This window comes from Myiozetetes cayanensis, unplaced genomic scaffold (genome assembly GCF_022539395.1).
Source record: "Myiozetetes cayanensis isolate MyiCay16 unplaced genomic scaffold, myiCay2020 scf6-25, whole genome shotgun sequence".
Classification (NCBI taxonomy): domain Eukaryota; kingdom Metazoa; phylum Chordata; class Aves; order Passeriformes; family Tyrannidae; genus Myiozetetes; species Myiozetetes cayanensis.
Window position 1 is genome coordinate 1,302,234 of NW_026087853.1, and position 17,607 is coordinate 1,319,840.

Genomic DNA, 17,607 nt, shown 5'->3' on the forward strand with positions numbered 1-17,607 from the left:
GTCAAAGTCAGGTAAAAGCTCCACCTTAGTTAAATTCAGGTAAAAATTCCATGCAATAGCCCTAACACCTATTTGCACAGAAAAATGGAAAACAGGACCACGAGAAGAACATTTGACATTAAGCTCGTGGTTTAAGAGAGGAAGGATTGCTCGGTTTGTGCCATTAGAAAGCCCCGTTTGCTGCACACAGAACTATCACCCCAAAAACTCTGCAGGGCACCTGCTTAAGCACATCCTTACTCTTCAGTGTGCTAGGACGGAAGGCTCACATCCACCTCCGTGTTTTATCATGGAATCACAGAATGGTTTGGCTTGGAAGGGACCTGAAAGATCACCTCATTCAACCCCTGCCACGGGCAGGGACACTTCCACTAGCCCAGGTTGCTCCAAGCCCTGCCCAACCTGGCCTTGGACACTTCCAGAGATCCAGGGGCAGCCACAGCTTCTCTGGGCAACCTGTGCCAGGGCCTTACGACTATCAGGAATACGAAGAGGGGTGAAAACGCATCCAAGAGGGATTAAAATGGAACAGGGCGGGCGGGGCGGGACGGGCGCGAGCGCTCCCTCACGAAGCCCCGCCCATAACGGCCACCCGGGGCGCGAGACCCTCAACCAATCAGGACGAAGATCACCACAGCCGGCCGCTCTGCTTGTCTCTTAAAGCCCGCCCCCCTCCCTCGCCCACCAATCAGAGCGCTCCTCTCATGCGGCAGCGGGGGAGGCCCGCTTGGCTCTCACGCACCCTGTGAGCCGCAGCTTCCCATTGGGCGGTGCGGCGGTGGGCGGGGCCAGTTCGAACGGGTGGCGGCGCCGCCATGGTGAACCCGGTGAGGGACCGGGATCGGGATCGGGATCGGGATCGGGATCGGGATCGGGATCGGGATCGGGATCGGGATCGGGATCGGGATCGGGATCGGGATCGGGATGAGGACCGGGGCACAGCCGAGGGTCCCGTCCCCCAGCTGAGCTCCTCGCTCTCCCCCCAGCCCCGCGCGGCGCCCGCCGACGGCTTCGCCTCCTCAGACGACGAGGCCGCCGAGGAGGACTCGAGCCCGCTCCACATCTCCTGGTGAGGCGCAGCCCGCGCGGGTCCCTCCCGTCAGGAAACTGCATTAAACCCCTGGTCTGACAAAGAGGAGCTCTGGTGACCTGCCCGGGTTGTGGGTGGGTGGGATTAAAGCGGTGCCGGGGAACTGTCAGTGGGAGTGGGTGGGGTTGGGAGGGGCCTCTGGAACCCGCCCAGTCCGATCCCCCCTGTTCAGGCAGGGTCATCCGGGTGGGTTTTCGATGTCTCCAGGGCAGGAGACTCCACAGCTTCCTTGGGCAGTTCCAGGGCTCTGCTCTTCCCTGAGAGGGTGGTGAGGTCCTGGCAAAGGTTGCCCAGAGAAGCTGTGGCTGCTCCATCCCTAGGGGTGTCCAAGGCCAGGTTGGACAGGGCTTGGAGCAACCTGGGATAGTGGAAGGTTGGATAGTGGGTTGGAATGAGAGGAGTTTTAAGCCCTTTGCCATGAAATGAGCGTTTTAAGGTTGCTCAAAAAATCACCAGCAAAGGCATCAGTGAAAGCAGGTTTAATATAAAGGCAATGGCACAACAGAGTGCGTGGCAAGGTTCACTCTACTACTTACTGAACAGTTAAAATACACCGAGAAAAAGCACACAAAAATCTAAAATCAGTATCAGTACCAGCCCAGAGACTCCATGCCTGTGGAGGCTGTGGTAGGTAGGGGGGTAGGAAAGTGAAACAAAAGGATAGAAGGTCTAAGGACAAATAGGAATACAGCCCAAAGGCCTCACAACACTTAACTTATAACTTAACACTTAATACCATTAACTTAACACTTAACTTATGACTTAACTTAATCTACCAATTTATAACTTAACTCTTAACACTTAACCTATTAACAATTTAACTTGGATCTATATATGATTTAATACACTATGACAGTCACTTGTAAACCTAAAGCACTGAAGAATTTAGGGAGCAGTATCCCTGGCACATCTGATCCAGACACAGGCACAAGGAGTCTGCACAAGGCACCTGTGGAAAATTCCCCTCGAGTTCCATGAAATACTCACCTGGAATCTTTTTGCATTCTGCAATTCTGCTGATTTATGTTTCTTTTTTGTTTTCTGATAGGTTGTCTTTGTCTCCTCTCTACCCTTCCAAGTTCCTGGGATTATGCTCCCTTCCAGGTAAGAAGCATTCCCTGAAGTTTGCATGTTTGAAAGCTGGAGAGGGGTAATACCTTGTGCCCCAAAATTCTATGTTGTGGGTGACTTATTTGGAAGCACCAAAGCAGATCTGTGGAATATCTTAACATAAGACCACATGTTTTTAATATATAGAATAAACATACAAGCTTTCACTGTATTTTTAACTACCAAACCTGCAGCCATGGTGAATCTCCTGTGGTCACCAGACCAGTCAACTCTTAACTGATTTTTATCCACCCCTTTTATTTGTTGGATTGTTTGGGGTTTTTTTTGGGGTTGTGTCTTTTTATGCTTTACCCTGATTTAAAATTTCCCAAACTTTTTTATCTGGAAAACCCAAAGCAGCTTAAAACCTTGGGCAGATTTCTTCTTTTAATCCTATTACATTACAGCATTAAGCAGATAATGGTGCTTAAACTGCCTCCTGTGCCAGGGATCTACTTGCAAAAAATAAAAACCTGTGCTTTGCTTGGGGTGTGGCTTCGTTGCTTGCTCTTGTTTTTGGGGGGAGGTTGCCTGAGCCACTCCATAAATGTCACTTACCTGGAGTGGGAATTGTTGTCCATGGTTTGTTTCAGGTTGCAGATTTAAGGATGTCAGGAGGAATCTCCAGAAGGATGTAGGTGAGTCTTCTGGCCAGTGTGTAAGTGTGAAGGGCAAGAAAAAGGTGCAGCTGCAGCAAATATCTTGGCACAGCCACAGATCACTTTTAGATGGGCCAGGGCCACCTCCCCTGTGGCTTCCCTAGAAATATGGGATAAATAGTTGGGGTATTTCCAGGCTGCAGCTACACAGGCATCTGTGTGTCCTGCACAGGAACCACGAGGCATCTTTAAAGCAGCTGGGATCAGGATGAATTACAAACTTGTGATATCCCCTTCCCAGAGGGAAGTGAGGTTGGGATAGAAAGATGGGATTATGTGAAGGTTTGTGCTGAGAATTCATCTGTGAGCACCAGAAGGGCAGAGACTAATAGCAAAAACCCCACAGTGTTTGGATAAGTGAAGCTTGGGAAGAAATTCCTGCCTGTGAGGGTGGGGAGGTCCTAGCACAGGTTGCCCAGAGAAGCTGTGGCTGCCCCTGGATCCCTGGAAGTGTCCCAGGCCAGGTTGGATGGGGCTTGGAGCAACCTGGGTTGGTGGAAGGCCCATGGCAGGGGGTGGAACAGGATGATCTTTCCAGGTCCCTTCCAAGCCAAACATTCTGGGGTTCAGTGATTTTAAGCTGGCAATGGGACAGGAATGTGCTTTATTAGTTAACATGCTCTCCTGAGTGCTGATGGGCTTCCCAGTGAGGCTCCCTCTGAATTGAGAAAACTCCTCACCTGGATTATCTGAAGGCAAACGTGGGAGAGACTCAGGGGCAGGAAATGCCGCTCCAAGCAAAATTTCTCCCTGCTGTTGTCTTAACCTCAGAGATTAAACAAGGCCCAACACCAACCAGCTTATCTGAGTATCCTTGGGCTCGAGAGGCTTTTGTTTATTTGCAAGTGTATCCATCCATTGGCAGGAGAACTGAAGAACTCTGGGATCCAGGACATATTTGTGCTTTGTACCAGAGGAGAGCTCTCAAAATACCGAGTGCCAAACCTGATAGACACCTACCAACAGCACGGGATGTGCGTGCACCACCATCCCATTCCTGATGGGAACGCTCCTGACATCGCCACGTGCTGCAAAATCCTGGAAGAGCTCAGAAGCTGCCTGGAAAATAACCGGAAAACAATGATACAGTAGGTGCTGGTTAGATGTATAAGCAGGTGAAACAGAGTGGTTTGAAATGAAATGGGAATTGCAGTCTTTGGGGTTAGTTCAAGCTGTGAAAAGCTGCTTGTTCCTCCTTCTCCACCTTTTTGGAGAGAACTTGTCCTTTTTAAGATTAGAATGTCCCATTTCTCCTTGCTCCCAGCCTACCTGGATACCAGGTGTGCCGCAGGAGATGTGAGTTAAACCAGCTCTATGTCAGAGGCTGTGGCTGCTCCATCCCTGGAAGTGTCCAAGGCCAGGTTGGATGGGGCTTGGAGCAACCTGGTCCAGTGGAAGGTGTCCCTGCCCATGGCAGGGGGTTGGAATGGTCTTTAAGGTCCCTTCCAACCCAAACCACTCTATGATTGTGTAACAGGCTGTTTATTAGGAACTCAGTGGGTTCCAGCAGTGCAAAATTCCCTCTTAAATTGCATCAAACTGGTTTAAAGTAATTTATTTAGACACCTGTAGCTGAGCTCATGGGGGAGAGCTTTCCAAGTTCCATGTTCCCTGAATGACCCAGCTGACATCCATCCACTGAGTCCTTGGTTTTCCTGCTGGTGCAGGACCCTGCTGTCCTCACAGCTCTCCTCAAAACCTTGATCTGGAGTAGGATCTAAAGAAAATTGAGAGTGTCCATCCTCGTGCCATTTTCTGCCCCCCCTGTGCCTTTGGGACTGTTACCAGGAATGAAGGGGAACTTTAAAACTGGAGTTTCTCTGGAAAGACACATAAGGAAGATCTGGAGAACAAATAGGAGGTATCCCTGTAGGTATAGAAATAGAATATCGAAAATACACAGAAATTCTTGTTGACTCCCTTGTGGCACTGCTGCTCTCGATGATACTGAGGTGGGAATTGTGTCCATGTATTTATGCTCTGGGAGGTCTCTGGGTGTTGCAGTTTCCCACAGCTTGTTACAACCAGATGTTTCCTTCTCTCCCAGCTGTTACGGTGGCCTCGGGCGCTCCTGTCTCGGTAAGAACTCATCTTAATGTAAAGGGGATGGACCTGTCCTTCTGCATCTTCCCTCATCCCAGTGTTCCAGGAGCATTAGTTCCCGGTGGGACCCAGAAGGAAGGGGTGGTGATACAGCCAGAAGACACAAAGGGGAATTAACTGGGTGTACTGGCACTCATTCTTGAAAAGCCTAGGAATTGCATCCCAAGAGCTGCTAGGAAGGCAGGGTAAAAGGGTGTTTCCAAAGCCTGTAGGAAACCTTAGGCAGGAGCAGGAACAGATGGGTCAGTGCCCAGAAACAGGATTCAGGAAGAAAACCCAGCAGATGTGTGACCCTGACAGGAGTTTTGCTGGGGTGGTTTTCCTGGGACAAACCTGTGGCTCTGCATCCATGTGCTCACACCTTTCCCTTGCAGTGGCTGCCTGTCTCCTGCTCCAGCTGTCGGACACGCTGGCACCTCAGCAGGTGATAGAGAGCCTCAGGAACCTGAGGGGATCCGGGGCCATACAGACCATCAAGGTAACGGGGCTGCAGCAGGGGACACACTCGAGTGTCCAAACTCGAGGGACAGCTCGGCCAGCCCCTTTCCCTTTCCCTTTCCCTTTCCCTTCCCAAAGGGATCCCTCTGTCTTTCCAACGTGCTCCACAGCTTCTCCCCGGAGTTTGAGCTGTTCCCTGCTGATGCTGCTGAGCAGCTTCTCCCAGGGAACAAGTGACAGGACAAAAGGAAATGGCCTCAGGTTGTGCCAGGGGAGGTTTAGGTTGGATATTAGGGAAAATTTCCTCATGGAAAGGGTTGTCCAGCCCTGGCACAGCTGCCCAGGGCAGTGGTGGAGTCCCCATCCCTGGAGGGATTTAAAAGCCATGTGGATGTGGCACTTGGGGACAGTGGGTCACTGGTGGCCTTGGCAGTGCTGGGGAATGGTTGCACTTTATGATCTTGGAGGGCTTTTCCAACCTAAATCATTCCATGATGCAAAATAAAGCAGCTTTGAATTCTGACACTCTGCTCCCACCCATGAGGACCATGTTTTGCATTACCTTGGGCTCACAGGAGCCCTTGATGGGGAACCGTGGGATCCAAGCCAAGATCCAGTGAAAAATTCCAGAGGGTTGGATTAAGCACAAGAAGAACAAACCAGACTCTAGGGTGCAGTTTTCATCCTGGGGTATCAAAGAGATTTTTAAGACTGCTGATGCTTCTGACAGCACAGAGCACTCACTGCAGATCTGGTTGTGCTTTTCCAGCAGTACAATTTCCTCCACGAGTTCCGGGAGAACTTGGCTGCACACCTGGCAACGACGGACACGGTGCCGAGATCGGCATCACGGTAGCTGGAGCTGCCCTGGGCATCTCTGTGTCTGTGGAGCACACACGGATTGGACACCTCTCCCCTGACCTTCACTTCCTCACTGCTCCTGCCTGGGGGAGGACACGGCTGCTCCCTCCCAAATCCGGGTGGGAAACACTGGGGTGGGGCTGGGGATCCTGCAGGATGTGCAGCATCTCCCTCTCCCCGATGACTTTAATATCACTGCCTGAAAAATACCTGTGCAAGTGTGGTTGTGCTCACTGCTGGTCTGGTGGCCTGCATGCCTGGTTTTCCACGTAATAATCTGGAGTCACGTTGGGATAATGGAGCTGGGTAAGAATTACATCACTGGAGCTGTTTACAAACACCCTCAGCTCTGCTTTACAGCAAAGCCAGGCTGGAGGGCTCACCCCTTAGGAGCTGTAAGAACTCGTTCTAAAACGTCACATTTCTGGTCCCTGTGTTCAGGAATATTCAGGAATGGGTGCCCTCATTCCACAGGTAGGAGGTGTTGCACCAAAGATCTGTGACAAGCCCAACAGGTGGGTTTTGAGGTGACTGCCGGGAAGAGACACTGCTGTAGCTGCGTGGGTGAGGCTCTGGCACAGCCCTTCTGCCTGCTGACAGCAGGGAAAGTAAACAAACAATCCGCTGTGAGCTGAGAGAATCCCACAGGAACACTGCTCCAACAGTGCCCATCCCTCGTCTTCCACTACATCCACTCAGAAAGGGAAGATGAACAGGCAGCTTTTGATAAAACTTGGATTTTTCAGGACAGTTGTGACATGAGACTCCACCACAGCACTGGTGGCTTTGAGTGGAAGGAGAACCCACTTGAATTTAAATTTCTCTCTTTAATATGTTTAAACCCAGACACTCGAGCGCAGGTTTAAAGGTGAATTTCTACAGATTAATTAGTCTTTACTGTCATTCCCTTCTCTACTCCTACAGCAGACAAAGGAACTCTTCCAGTTTCCATTTAGAGAAAATACTCTGCTCCAAATGTGCCCCGGTGTTTAATCCTTGCAGCTGATGGGTTTCAGATATTAAGTATTTATCCTGTGACTCAGCAGGAAACTTGCTGACAGGGAGAGAAATGTTCTTTATTCTCTCCATAATCTTTTGCCTCCTGGAATTCCAAAAATAATGACAATCAGAAAAGCAATTTTATGTACATAGCCATAAGCTCTCAGGACTATTCTTCCTTCAGGAAGATGATTTAGAGTTAGCACAGCCTGACATCTCTTAGCCCCAGTACATTATAAAAATTGGAATTCAGAGCAGAGGGGAGGAAACTGCCACTCTGCATCCCCTGGGCACCCAAACTTGGTGTGGTAATAGCCTGGAACAGGGAAAATTTGTGAAGGAGAAAGGACAGTCCCAAAGCTGCAGGAGGGATTCCAACCAGGAAGAGATTAAGCAGAATTCTCTGCTTGGACAGATCACTCACACCCAGCATAAATAACATGGAAATTTTCATTATGTCCTAAAAAAATAGGAGTTTAGGGGCACCAAATGATATCTGGCAGAACTGTTGAACAAGCATTTTTACACAGTAAATAATTCCACCACAGAACTCACTTTCTTGGGGTTGCCCAGAGAAGCTGTGGCTGCCCCATCCCTGCAAGTGTCCAAGGCCAGGTTGGATGAGGTTTGGAGCAACCTGGGACAGTAGAAGGTATCCCTGCCCATGGAAGGGCATTGGAACTGGATGGTCTTTAAGGTCCCTTCCAACCCAAACCGTTCTGGGGTTCTGGGATCTCCCACACCAGGTTATAAAAGTGCTCGGAAAGCAACTGAGCTGATGGCAGAAAAGCCCTTCAGGGCTGTTTAAGATGCCAGAGCTCTCCAGGACACCTGCAACACAAATTCCCAACCGCTCTCTCCCTCCTCAGGCAGAGATGTTCAGCACCTGCCCTGTCTCATACTATTCTTCCCCAGCTGTTCCACTGCCCAGCACACCAGTACTGGGATACCTGGATTTCTGATGGACCCCAAAGCAAACACTGGTACAACTTTTGTTGCCTCTGACACCCCAGAGACCCAAAGTGAACAAATACACAGTTCATACAAAAAAAAAAAGCTTTACTAGAACTGGGCAACTCTGCATTGTTCTCCAGCACAGGTAAATGACAAAGACTCCTAATTATCACTCGTAAACTAAGCAGCTGTTTGCAGTCACAATTTACAGTATTTATGTGAAACATCTTCCCTTTTCCAGACATAGCTTGATTCCATGTCCTATTCTTAGAGGGGATGCAATTATCCATGTAAAGCTGAGCGATGGACACAGCGAGGATCTGCCCAATTTAAAAACAAACCAAGGCACCAGATGAAAGGAGGTGTTGCTGAATTTGAGATTTGTTTTTTATTGTCATTTATTGCACTAAGGAACAGCGGGGCAGTTTCACAATCTCACTTTCTGCTTTGAAAAAAGTCTGGAGTATTTATTACTCTTAAACCCAAGAGTATTTTCATTGCTGGACTTGGTAAATGTTGGAGGTTCATCCATTTGTTAATCAGACAGCACAGACATTTAAAAAAAAAAAAAAGTCATTTAAATTCATTCCTCCATGGACAATTCAGCTTCTCCTATCACAATGACACGAGATTAAAGCAGGGCTAATGTTTGGAGGACACACAGAAGGACCTGGACCATGCACAAACAGGGAAAGACTAACCAGACAGAAAAAAACCAAAAACCCAAACCAAAATAGAACTATTTTTGCAATTGTGTCCATGAATTCATATCCTAAGACCAACGTCACCTACGGGCAAAACAGAGCATTCCAGTTCCTTCCCAAGCACTCGGAGCTACAGCTGATTTAGAGTTAAGAGTGGGATACACAAGTCCAAGTGAGCCACTACAAAGCCCAGCCTACAGCAATTCCCTAGTGTCCTAAGGCTAGCAGTAACCAACAGCTACTCCAAGGTTATGGCTGTTCCTTATGCAGTGCAAAGTCAAAACTTTCCAAACCCCAGTCACCTTTATATTAATTTACACGTAATTCTTTAATTTCAGCGTCCCAGTAAAATATAAGAAAACAGTCTTTCCACAAGTGTCAAATGTGGAAACATTTTAAAAAGAGGGGAGGCATTGTTTTCTAACGCAATTGCGATCGTTGGGTTCCGGATTTAATTCTTGGTCAGAGGTTCTCGTTGTAAAGAATCCATGGTTTTTGTGGCTTTTGCATGCACTTAACTGGAACAAAGCTTGCTGAGTGTCTTCTTAAGAGCTCACCAGGACATAAATCATGCTGCAAAAGAAAATAAAAAGATGAACATGCATCACTTTGATCAGTGTTACACATTTAATGTACATTTTAAGGAACAGGTTCATGTGAGATATGTGGATTGAGACTGAAGATTTGACACAATGACTCTTCAACAAAAATCATGTATACATCAAATACTTTACTCTAAAAATACTAATGTTTCAGCTTCCTAATGGAAATGCTCTGAGGGTTTGTTACATTATGCTTAAAAGAAGAAAAGCTTGGAGCTTTCCAGTCTCCAGTAAAGGAATTCAGACTCAAAAGAGTAATTCTCACCAAATTAGGACTTGTGCCTGAAATGGAATTCATGGTGATTGTGATTTCCTTGTCAGAAAAGTTGGCACTGTATAAACACTTTATCACAGAGTCACAGAATGGTTTGGGTTGGCAGGGACCTTGAAGATCATCCAGTTCTACACCCTGACACAGGCAGGGACACCTTCCACCAGCCCAGGTCGCTCCAAGCCCTGTCCAGCCTGGCCTTGGACACTTCCAGGGATCCAGGGGCAGCCACAGCTCCTCTGGGCAACCTGTGCCAGGACCTGCCCACCCTCACGGCCAAGAATTCCTTCCCAATATCCCATCTCACCCTGCCCTCTGGCAGTGGGAAGCCATTCCCAAGCCTTATCACTCCATGCCTGTGTCCAAAGTCCCTCTCCAGCTCCCCTGCAGGCTCCATTCAGGCACTGAAGGAATATATCCCTGTGTACAATATTTCTCTGGTGCACTGAGCCAAAACTTCAGGCTGAGGGGGAAAAAAACTTACCCATATAGGTAGTAAAAAAAGGATAGAAGGTAGAATGCTAATTTGCACCATCCTTCTTTCTGGCAATAGGCTAAAATATCTGCATTCATGATGGTCGTAGGGTCGTAGAGCCCCGGGCCGCTCATCACGGGTCTGCTCATGTACCTGGAACGGGGGCACAGGGAGGTGTGGGATGAGGGCCATGGGAAACACGGGATCCTGCCCCCCACCCCCCAAGGAATACCAGGACACACAACACAACTGGACTCTCACACAGCACAAGAGAATAAAAAATAAAAACACCCAGCAAAGCCAAGTGATGGTTCTTATTGAGCAGCCACAAAACTTTCATGGTGTCGCATCAAAAAGCGTCTTTGCTTTCCCAAGACAGAACACGGGACAGGGACACAGAAACAGGAGAAGGAGAACAATTCACTGAGCACAGCCACACCAGAATTACCTCCAAATATGATAGGCCAACAAGGGCATATTGAGACCCAGTGTGAGCCACTCTGCTGCACAGAGAAACATGACACAGAAGAATGCATGGATGAGGTACTCTGGAAGTACAAGCTGGAAAAGAAAAAGATGAGTTAGAAGTTTCCATCACACAGCAAAACGTGTGGCGTTTCAGCTGCTTTGGAGGTGCGTGCTTGCTTAAAAATCATATTTAAAACCAACACTAACAAGAACAGGACTGTGGAATGTGAAAGCAGCAGCCAGCAGCGCTGCCTTGCTGTTTTCACATGATATATTCATGGACCAAGTAGAAAAATTTATAAAATCAGATGCTCGGATCAATATTGTTTTTATTGCTTCTAATAAATTGACAGATTCCACGCTTTACTAATGACCCTCAGAAAAGATCATCGTGATATTTCTGCTCATGCAACAGTGAAATATCAGCAGGAAACATGCTCCTCAGAACGGCTCATGGGCAGGAAGATGTTTGTGTTCTCCTGGTTCACAGCTTTGTTTTGGTATCCACACATCCACAACTTCCCAAAGTGGAGTTACTGCCAAAACGGAACACCCTGGGCAGAGCTTTACCCGACCACACCAGTCACACCCCCGGCTCAGCTCCACACGGGCAGTTTGGGGGGGAGGTGGCAGTTTTCCCCCCAGTTCCCACTGTGCATGCTTTACAGCACATGCTTCCAGCAGAAGCCCACAGAGCCCATCCTCAGTGTACTGTGGAACCACGGGAAGCACGGAATGCCAGGTGTGTTAGTGTTGTTAACAGGAATAACATGGAGAGGGACAGGGAGTAAACACATGCAAAGGGCTGCGGGATCTCACACCCAGCACGAGGGGAAAGGTCTCTGCAGGTCACCCCAAAGTGCTTTTTATTGCTTTATCACACAGGTCAGAAGGGATCATGCATGGAATAACAGGGTGGGTTGGCTGGAAGGGACTTTAAAGATCATCCAGTTCCAACCCCCTGCCATGGGCAGGGACACCTTCCACTAGCCCAGGTTGCTCCAAGCCCTGTCCAGCCTGGCCTGGAACACTTCCAGGGATCCAGGGGCAGCCACAGCTTCTCTGGGCAACCTGTGCCAGGGCCTGCCCACCCTCACAGGGAAGAATTCCTTCCCAATATCCCTCTAACCCTGCCCTCTGTCCACTTGAAGCCATTCCCCTTGTCCTGTCCCTCCATCCCTTGTCCCCAGTCCCTCTCCAGCTCTCCTGGAGCCCCTTTAGGCCCTGCAAGGGGCTCTCAGGTCTCCCTGGACTCTTCTCTTCTCCAGGGGAACCCCCAGCTCTCCCAGTCTGGCTCCACAGGAGAAGCAGCAGATCTGTAAAAGCTTCTCTTCCTCAACTTCAGGCCTACTAAAACTTCTCCTCAGGAAAAACATTCCATTTCTACCCAAAGATTTCAACTGTCTGTGTGCACACACACCCCACACTCTGCCCCTCTTTTTCTGGGCAGTGACTAACACTGCACAGGGCGATTACATCGAAGTTTCAGTGGTTTATAATTGTTTTATTCTTCTCTTAAGGCCCCAAAAATATCTTCCTAGAAATCTAACAGCTACCAACAAAGATTCTCACCACCTCCTTTGCTACACCCTCCTGCCTCTCTAAAGGAAGGATAACAAAGCAAACTTGCATCAACACCACCAAAATTCAGCTGTCACACATGAAATTTTCCAAGAAAATATTTTCATCCAGACCCCTCTTTGCATACTTACCATTTACAGATGGCAATTATTTATAGCAGAACAACAACCACCCTGTCCAACACACAATGCATTTGGCAGCCTGCTCAGAAAGATCCACCAGGTCTGAAAAAATCTGTATTTATTTACCTACAAAGAGCTCAAAATTTGTTTTTTTTCTCTCTTGTTTATTATACCCTACTCCCACACTGGAATACCTGCCTCTTTCAAATCTCCCACACTTTATCCTCCCTTTCTGCCCTCAGGGAAAATTAATGACATCATATTCTGCCATATTTATCACAGAAACGAGGGAGGATGAATCTGGTTGCTGAGAAAAGACACGACTATAACAGGAGCAGGGAAGAGAAGGAATCAGCAGTGAACTGAAGGAGATACTATTTTGGGATAATCTTTCTACTGAGGTGTCTCAATTCCTACCAGGATTTTTTGATTCTTTGTCCAGGAGAACAACCCTCCTGTGTGTTTGTCCAGCACCATTGCCCAGATTCCCTTTAAGAGCCTGGATCCCCACTCCACTTTTAGGGGCTCATCTGCTCTCACAGGAACAGCAAACATGAAGTCATTTCAGCCTTCCAGGTGACAAAGCTGCCATGTAAAGGACACTCCATGCAGGGGGTTCAGATCTGGTTAAACATGCGCATTTTAGCACTACAGAGGTTGCAGTTAGACCATAATGCATCCATGTAATGAGCACTGGCCTCTCCCACACTGCAGCAGGAATGACTGGAACAGACCAAGCGAGGGAAACTGTTAAATGCGCAGCTCTCCGAGCAGGAAAGCCCCTCTCCGAGCTGCAACCTCTGCCTGGCACCTCTGCTCCTGCCCACCCTCCTCACGCTGCAATATCCACTTTAATTTGTGTGCTGTAAACCTAAGATGCTTTTTTGTGGTTTGTTTTTTTTTCCCCCCTTCCAGCTACTGTAAATTCGTCTTTAACTTGCACAATTTACTTAAACCACACTAAAGTTTCAGCCCAGGCCACGCTGCTGTGCTGACCCCTCCGCCCTCCCTCGGCCTGGGCACACACAGCGTGAAAACCAGGAGAGATGCACAAAATCCTGCAGGATCAAACTGCGTGGCCTTCAGCAAGCCTCCCCTCTGCTGCTGGCCTGTAAGAGATGCAGGCAAAGAGTTGGCCTCAAATTCTTTTCCTAAGCCAAGGAGGGTCAGAGTTGCATCCAAGAGAGGACCCCGGGACACACCCCTGATCCTGGAACACAAAATACAGAAGTGAAGACAATCCCTATCGCCTTCCACCCACCTAAATCCTCCAAAAAACATCAGAATTGACTTGGTCAGTGCTTAAAGCAAACAACTGCTCTCCTCTAACCTCAGAGTTCAGTAAACCTGGCTTGAAACAACACGGTTTCTTTCTGACACCTGACAGGCATGTAACAGTTTTCCCCACGCCGCTGGGTGAGCAAGCAGAACTGTTCTTGCACAAAACATGGAAACCCATGAGGTTGTTATAAACCCCAAGGAACAAAGAACGAGCAGATGAACAGGCAGGCTAAACAAAAGAGCTTAACAGTATTACAAATGTTCCTAACAAAATGAGAGGGGAGTGGCGTCAAAAAACATGAAACTGAAAAGCAGTACACACCTTTAATGCAATTTTGACTCTTTTAATCTTTTTGACCTTTTCAACTGTCTTTGTGCCGAAAGTGTGGAAAGCAGATTGAAAGAATGTTAGTATGACAGCTGACAAGATCACCAGCAGATTAATAACAGTCAGAATATTCAACTTGAAAGTAAAGAATCAGACAAAGAATTTCCCTAGAACTTCTACCAACAGCGAGGTTTTGTCAACCCAGATGCAATTCTATTGCCTAGGTAGATTGCATCAAGATAAGACCAAAAAAAAAAAAAAAAGCACTTTACATATATTTATTTAACAAAACAGAAAGTCTAGTGTGCTACTTACAGGATTGAGTGTATTACACTGGTCTATGGGGTTCTTGTAATCAGTCTTCAGTTCATCAAATGCTATAATCTGAGGGGGAAAGAAAATGAAACAGTTGTGATTGCTCAGTCCTGGAGCAACAGTGTATTTTATCCACGAAAAGTGGAATTCTGTCACAGAACTGCTGCCATTGTGTTCAGGGACATTTTAACATCATAAACCCACAGATGAAACACATGGGAAATGGGGGTTACAAAAAAGAAAGCAGAAGATTCTTCAGGTATTCAAAGACCTCTGCCCACTCTCCATCTTTTTCCTGCTCCCCACCAGCAACAAATTTCCCACATCCTCTCCCATCAGTTCTTAACCCCAGACCCCAAACCTCACACAGGGCTACCTTGGTGGCCAGCAGGAACCAGAGATGGGCTTCCTTAATCCAGAAAAAGCAACAGCAAGCTTAAAAGCTGTCAAGTATTTTGCCTCACTGTCTAAGTAAGTGCTGATCCCACATATATCACAGAATCACAGAATTTTTAGGGCTGGGAGGAGATCACCCAGTCCAACCCCCTCGGCAGGGTCACCTAGAGCAGGTTATATGTCCAAAAGGTGCATCCATTAAAAAAAACAAGCATGTGAACACTCGAGCTTTTCACGCCGTAAAAACAAGGAAAAAGTAAAATAATAAAAAAAAAAAGCACAAAAGCCACTTCTAGAGAACAAATGCCTGCCAAGCATCACATCCTCCCCTGGCTGGGACCTGTTCGGCTGCTCTCCAAGTGCAGGGCTCGAGAAAAAACCACGGAATCATGGAATGGTTTGGGTGGGAAGGGACCTTAAAGATCCTCCAGTTCCAGCCCCCTGCCATGGGCACCTTCCACTATCCCAGGTTGCTCCAAGCCCCGTCCAACCTGGCCTTGGACACTTCCAGGGATGGGGCAGCCACAGCTTCTCTGGGCAACCTGTGCCAGGGTCTCACCGCCCGCACAACGAGGAATTTCCTCCCAATATCCCATCTAACCCTGCCCTCTGTCCACGTGAAGCCATTCCCCCCATCCAGTCACCATCTGCCCGTACAAAAACCCATTTTATCCGCACAGAGGCCGATTCCCCCTCTGAGGGCGGCTCCGGATGCGGCTCCCCCGCTCCCTCCGCGGCTCTCCGGGGCCGCCCGGGGGCTCTCCGGGGCCCGTTCCCGGGCCGGGCGCATCCCGCGTTTCCCCACACTCACATGCCAGATGGCGAAGAAGATGAGCGCGGCCGTGAGCAGCAGCGCCAGCATGTAGCAGAAGGCGGCGAACGTGAAGGCCATGGCGGCGGCGGGCGCGGGGGCTGCCGGGCGCCTCAGGACCCGCCCGCGCAGCCGCCATGGCCGCGCCCGCAGCGCCCCCTGCCGGCCGCGCCCGCGCCGCCATTTCGTGAGGGGCGTGCGAGGGGAGGGGGCGAGAACGGGGAGGGGGGTTTGGGTTAAAATGCGGTTGTGGAGCGTGAGGGGATTGTAACAGAATAGGGGCATCGCAGATTCAAAGAATTACTGAGCTTGGAAAAGACCTGTGCCACTGTCGACCCAACCTTTGACCAGAGCACGGAGTGCCACGTCCAGTCGGTCCTTGGACACCTCCAGGGATGGGGACTCCACCACAGCCCTGGGCAGTCCATTACAATGCGCAATCATACTTTCTGTGAAGAAATTCTTCCTAACGTCCAATCTAACCCTTCCCTGGCAGAGCTTTAGACTAAGTCCTCTTGATCTGTCCCTGTTCCCTGGGAGCAGAACCTGACCCGCCCCCGGCTCCCCCCTCCTGTCAGGGAGTTGCAGAGTCAGAAGGTCCCCCCTGAGCCTCCTTTTCTCCAGGCTGAGCCCCCCCAGCTCCCTCAGCCCCTCCTGCTGCTCCAGACCCTTCCCAGCTCCATTCCCTTCTCAGGACACACTCCAGCCCCTCAATGTCCTTCTTTAACTGAGGGGCCCAGAACTGGACACAGCACTCGAGGGCACTCATCAGTGCTGAGTACAGGGGTCAGTCACTGCCCTGGTCCTGCTGGCCACACTTGCTGACCCTAGCCAGGACGCTGTTGGCCTCCTTGCCCACCTGGGCACAGCTGGGCTCATGTCCAGTTGCAGTTGATCAGCACCCCCAGGCTCTTTGCAACTTTCCAGCCACTCTGCCCCCAGCCCTGCCTCGGGTTATTGTGGCCAAAGTGTAAAACCCAGAGTCTTGAACCTCACGCCGCTGGTTCTGGCCCATCGATCCAGCCTGTCCACATCCCTCTGCAGAGCCTTCCTGCCCCCCAGCAGATCGACATTACCACACAACTTGGTGTCATCCACGAATTTACTAAGAATAGACTCAATCCCCTCATCCAGACCATCAATAAAGATATTAAACAGGACTGGGCCCAACGCTGTTCCCTGGGAACACCATTAGACTCATTCTCCACCACTCCCTGGGCCTGGCTATCCAGGCAGCAAACACTGCACCTGTCCAAGCCATCAACTGCCGGCTTTTCCAGGAGTTTGAGTTGGAAGGGACCTTAAAGCCCATCTCCTTCCAAACCCCTGCCATGGGCAGGGATACCTTCCACTATCCCAGGTTGCTCCAAGCCCCATCCAGCCTGGTCTTGGACACTTCCAGGGATCCAGGGGCAGCCACAGCTTCTCTGGGCAGCCTGTGCCAGGGCCTCACCACCCTCACAGGAAAGACTTTCCTCCCAGTATCTAATCTAAATCCTTCTTCTAGTTTACATCCATTCCCCCTTGTCCTGTCCTTATCTGGCTGTGTAAGATTACCTGGTCAGCACAAAGTATGTCTGGAGAAAAAGGAGCTGGCAAATTCAGGAAGAAACGCTGGAGAAGGGTGCACTGTGTGTGCCCCAGGGAAGGGGGTGTTTGGTCATACGATCCCAATCGATGCAGCTTGGAGCCTGCTCAAAGGAAACAGCAAGATGAGAAATGAGTTTGAGGACAAAATCACACACTGTCCTTCCAAAGGGACATATAAAAGTCACAGTGACACCTTTCAAGCTGGGGTGGCATCACTGCAGTCATTTCCTGTGGAGCAGCGTGAGGAATAATTTCCATAAAACTAACAGCTGCCAAACAGTAAATAATATTTTCCGGTGCTATCTGCCGGAAAGCGTTACAGCAATTAATGGAGTGTCACAATGAGAGATGAGCAGATGCTTTATTTCCTTCAACAAAATACAGGGAAAACTGCAGCAAATGAGCTGTCTGTAGAAAATTAGTTGTTGCAAAGATAAAGTTGATGTTTC

The 17,607-nt window shown here is 49.1% G+C and overlaps 2 protein-coding genes across 4 annotated transcripts; one reads left to right on the plus strand and one right to left on the minus strand.

The window, feature by feature from the left end:
* The first annotated feature begins 815 nt into the window (after window positions 1–815).
* On the plus strand, window positions 816–6,315 carry CDKN3 (cyclin dependent kinase inhibitor 3). Of its 2 annotated transcripts, XM_050335538.1 has the most exons (8): window positions 816–850; window positions 929–1,069; window positions 2,139–2,194; window positions 2,794–2,838; window positions 3,725–3,947; window positions 4,907–4,938; window positions 5,337–5,440; window positions 6,170–6,315. In XM_050335538.1, the coding sequence occupies exons 1-8, from the start codon at window positions 816–818 to the stop codon at window positions 6,254–6,256; spliced, it is 723 nt and encodes a 240-aa protein (XP_050191495.1). In that variant the 3' UTR covers window positions 6,257–6,315. The 2 variants fall into 2 exon arrangements, with proteins under 2 accessions (XP_050191495.1, XP_050191493.1); XM_050335536.1 differs by having other exon boundaries at window positions 816–1,069.
* A 2,262-nt stretch (window positions 6,316–8,577) lies between these two features.
* Window positions 8,578–15,710, minus strand: CNIH1 (cornichon family AMPA receptor auxiliary protein 1). 2 transcript variants are annotated; one of them, XM_050335539.1, is made up of 6 exons: window positions 15,569–15,707; window positions 14,362–14,430; window positions 14,041–14,088; window positions 10,715–10,827; window positions 10,276–10,419; window positions 8,578–9,491 (listed from the first exon to the last, which is right to left on the minus strand). In XM_050335539.1, the coding sequence occupies exons 1-6, from the start codon at window positions 15,647–15,649 to the stop codon at window positions 9,464–9,466; spliced, it is 483 nt and encodes a 160-aa protein (XP_050191496.1). In that variant the 5' UTR covers window positions 15,650–15,707; the 3' UTR covers window positions 8,578–9,463. The 2 variants fall into 2 exon arrangements, with proteins under 2 accessions (XP_050191496.1, XP_050191497.1); XM_050335540.1 differs by lacking the exon at window positions 14,041–14,088 and having other exon boundaries at window positions 15,569–15,710.
* Window positions 15,711–17,607: the final 1,897 nt, after the last annotated feature.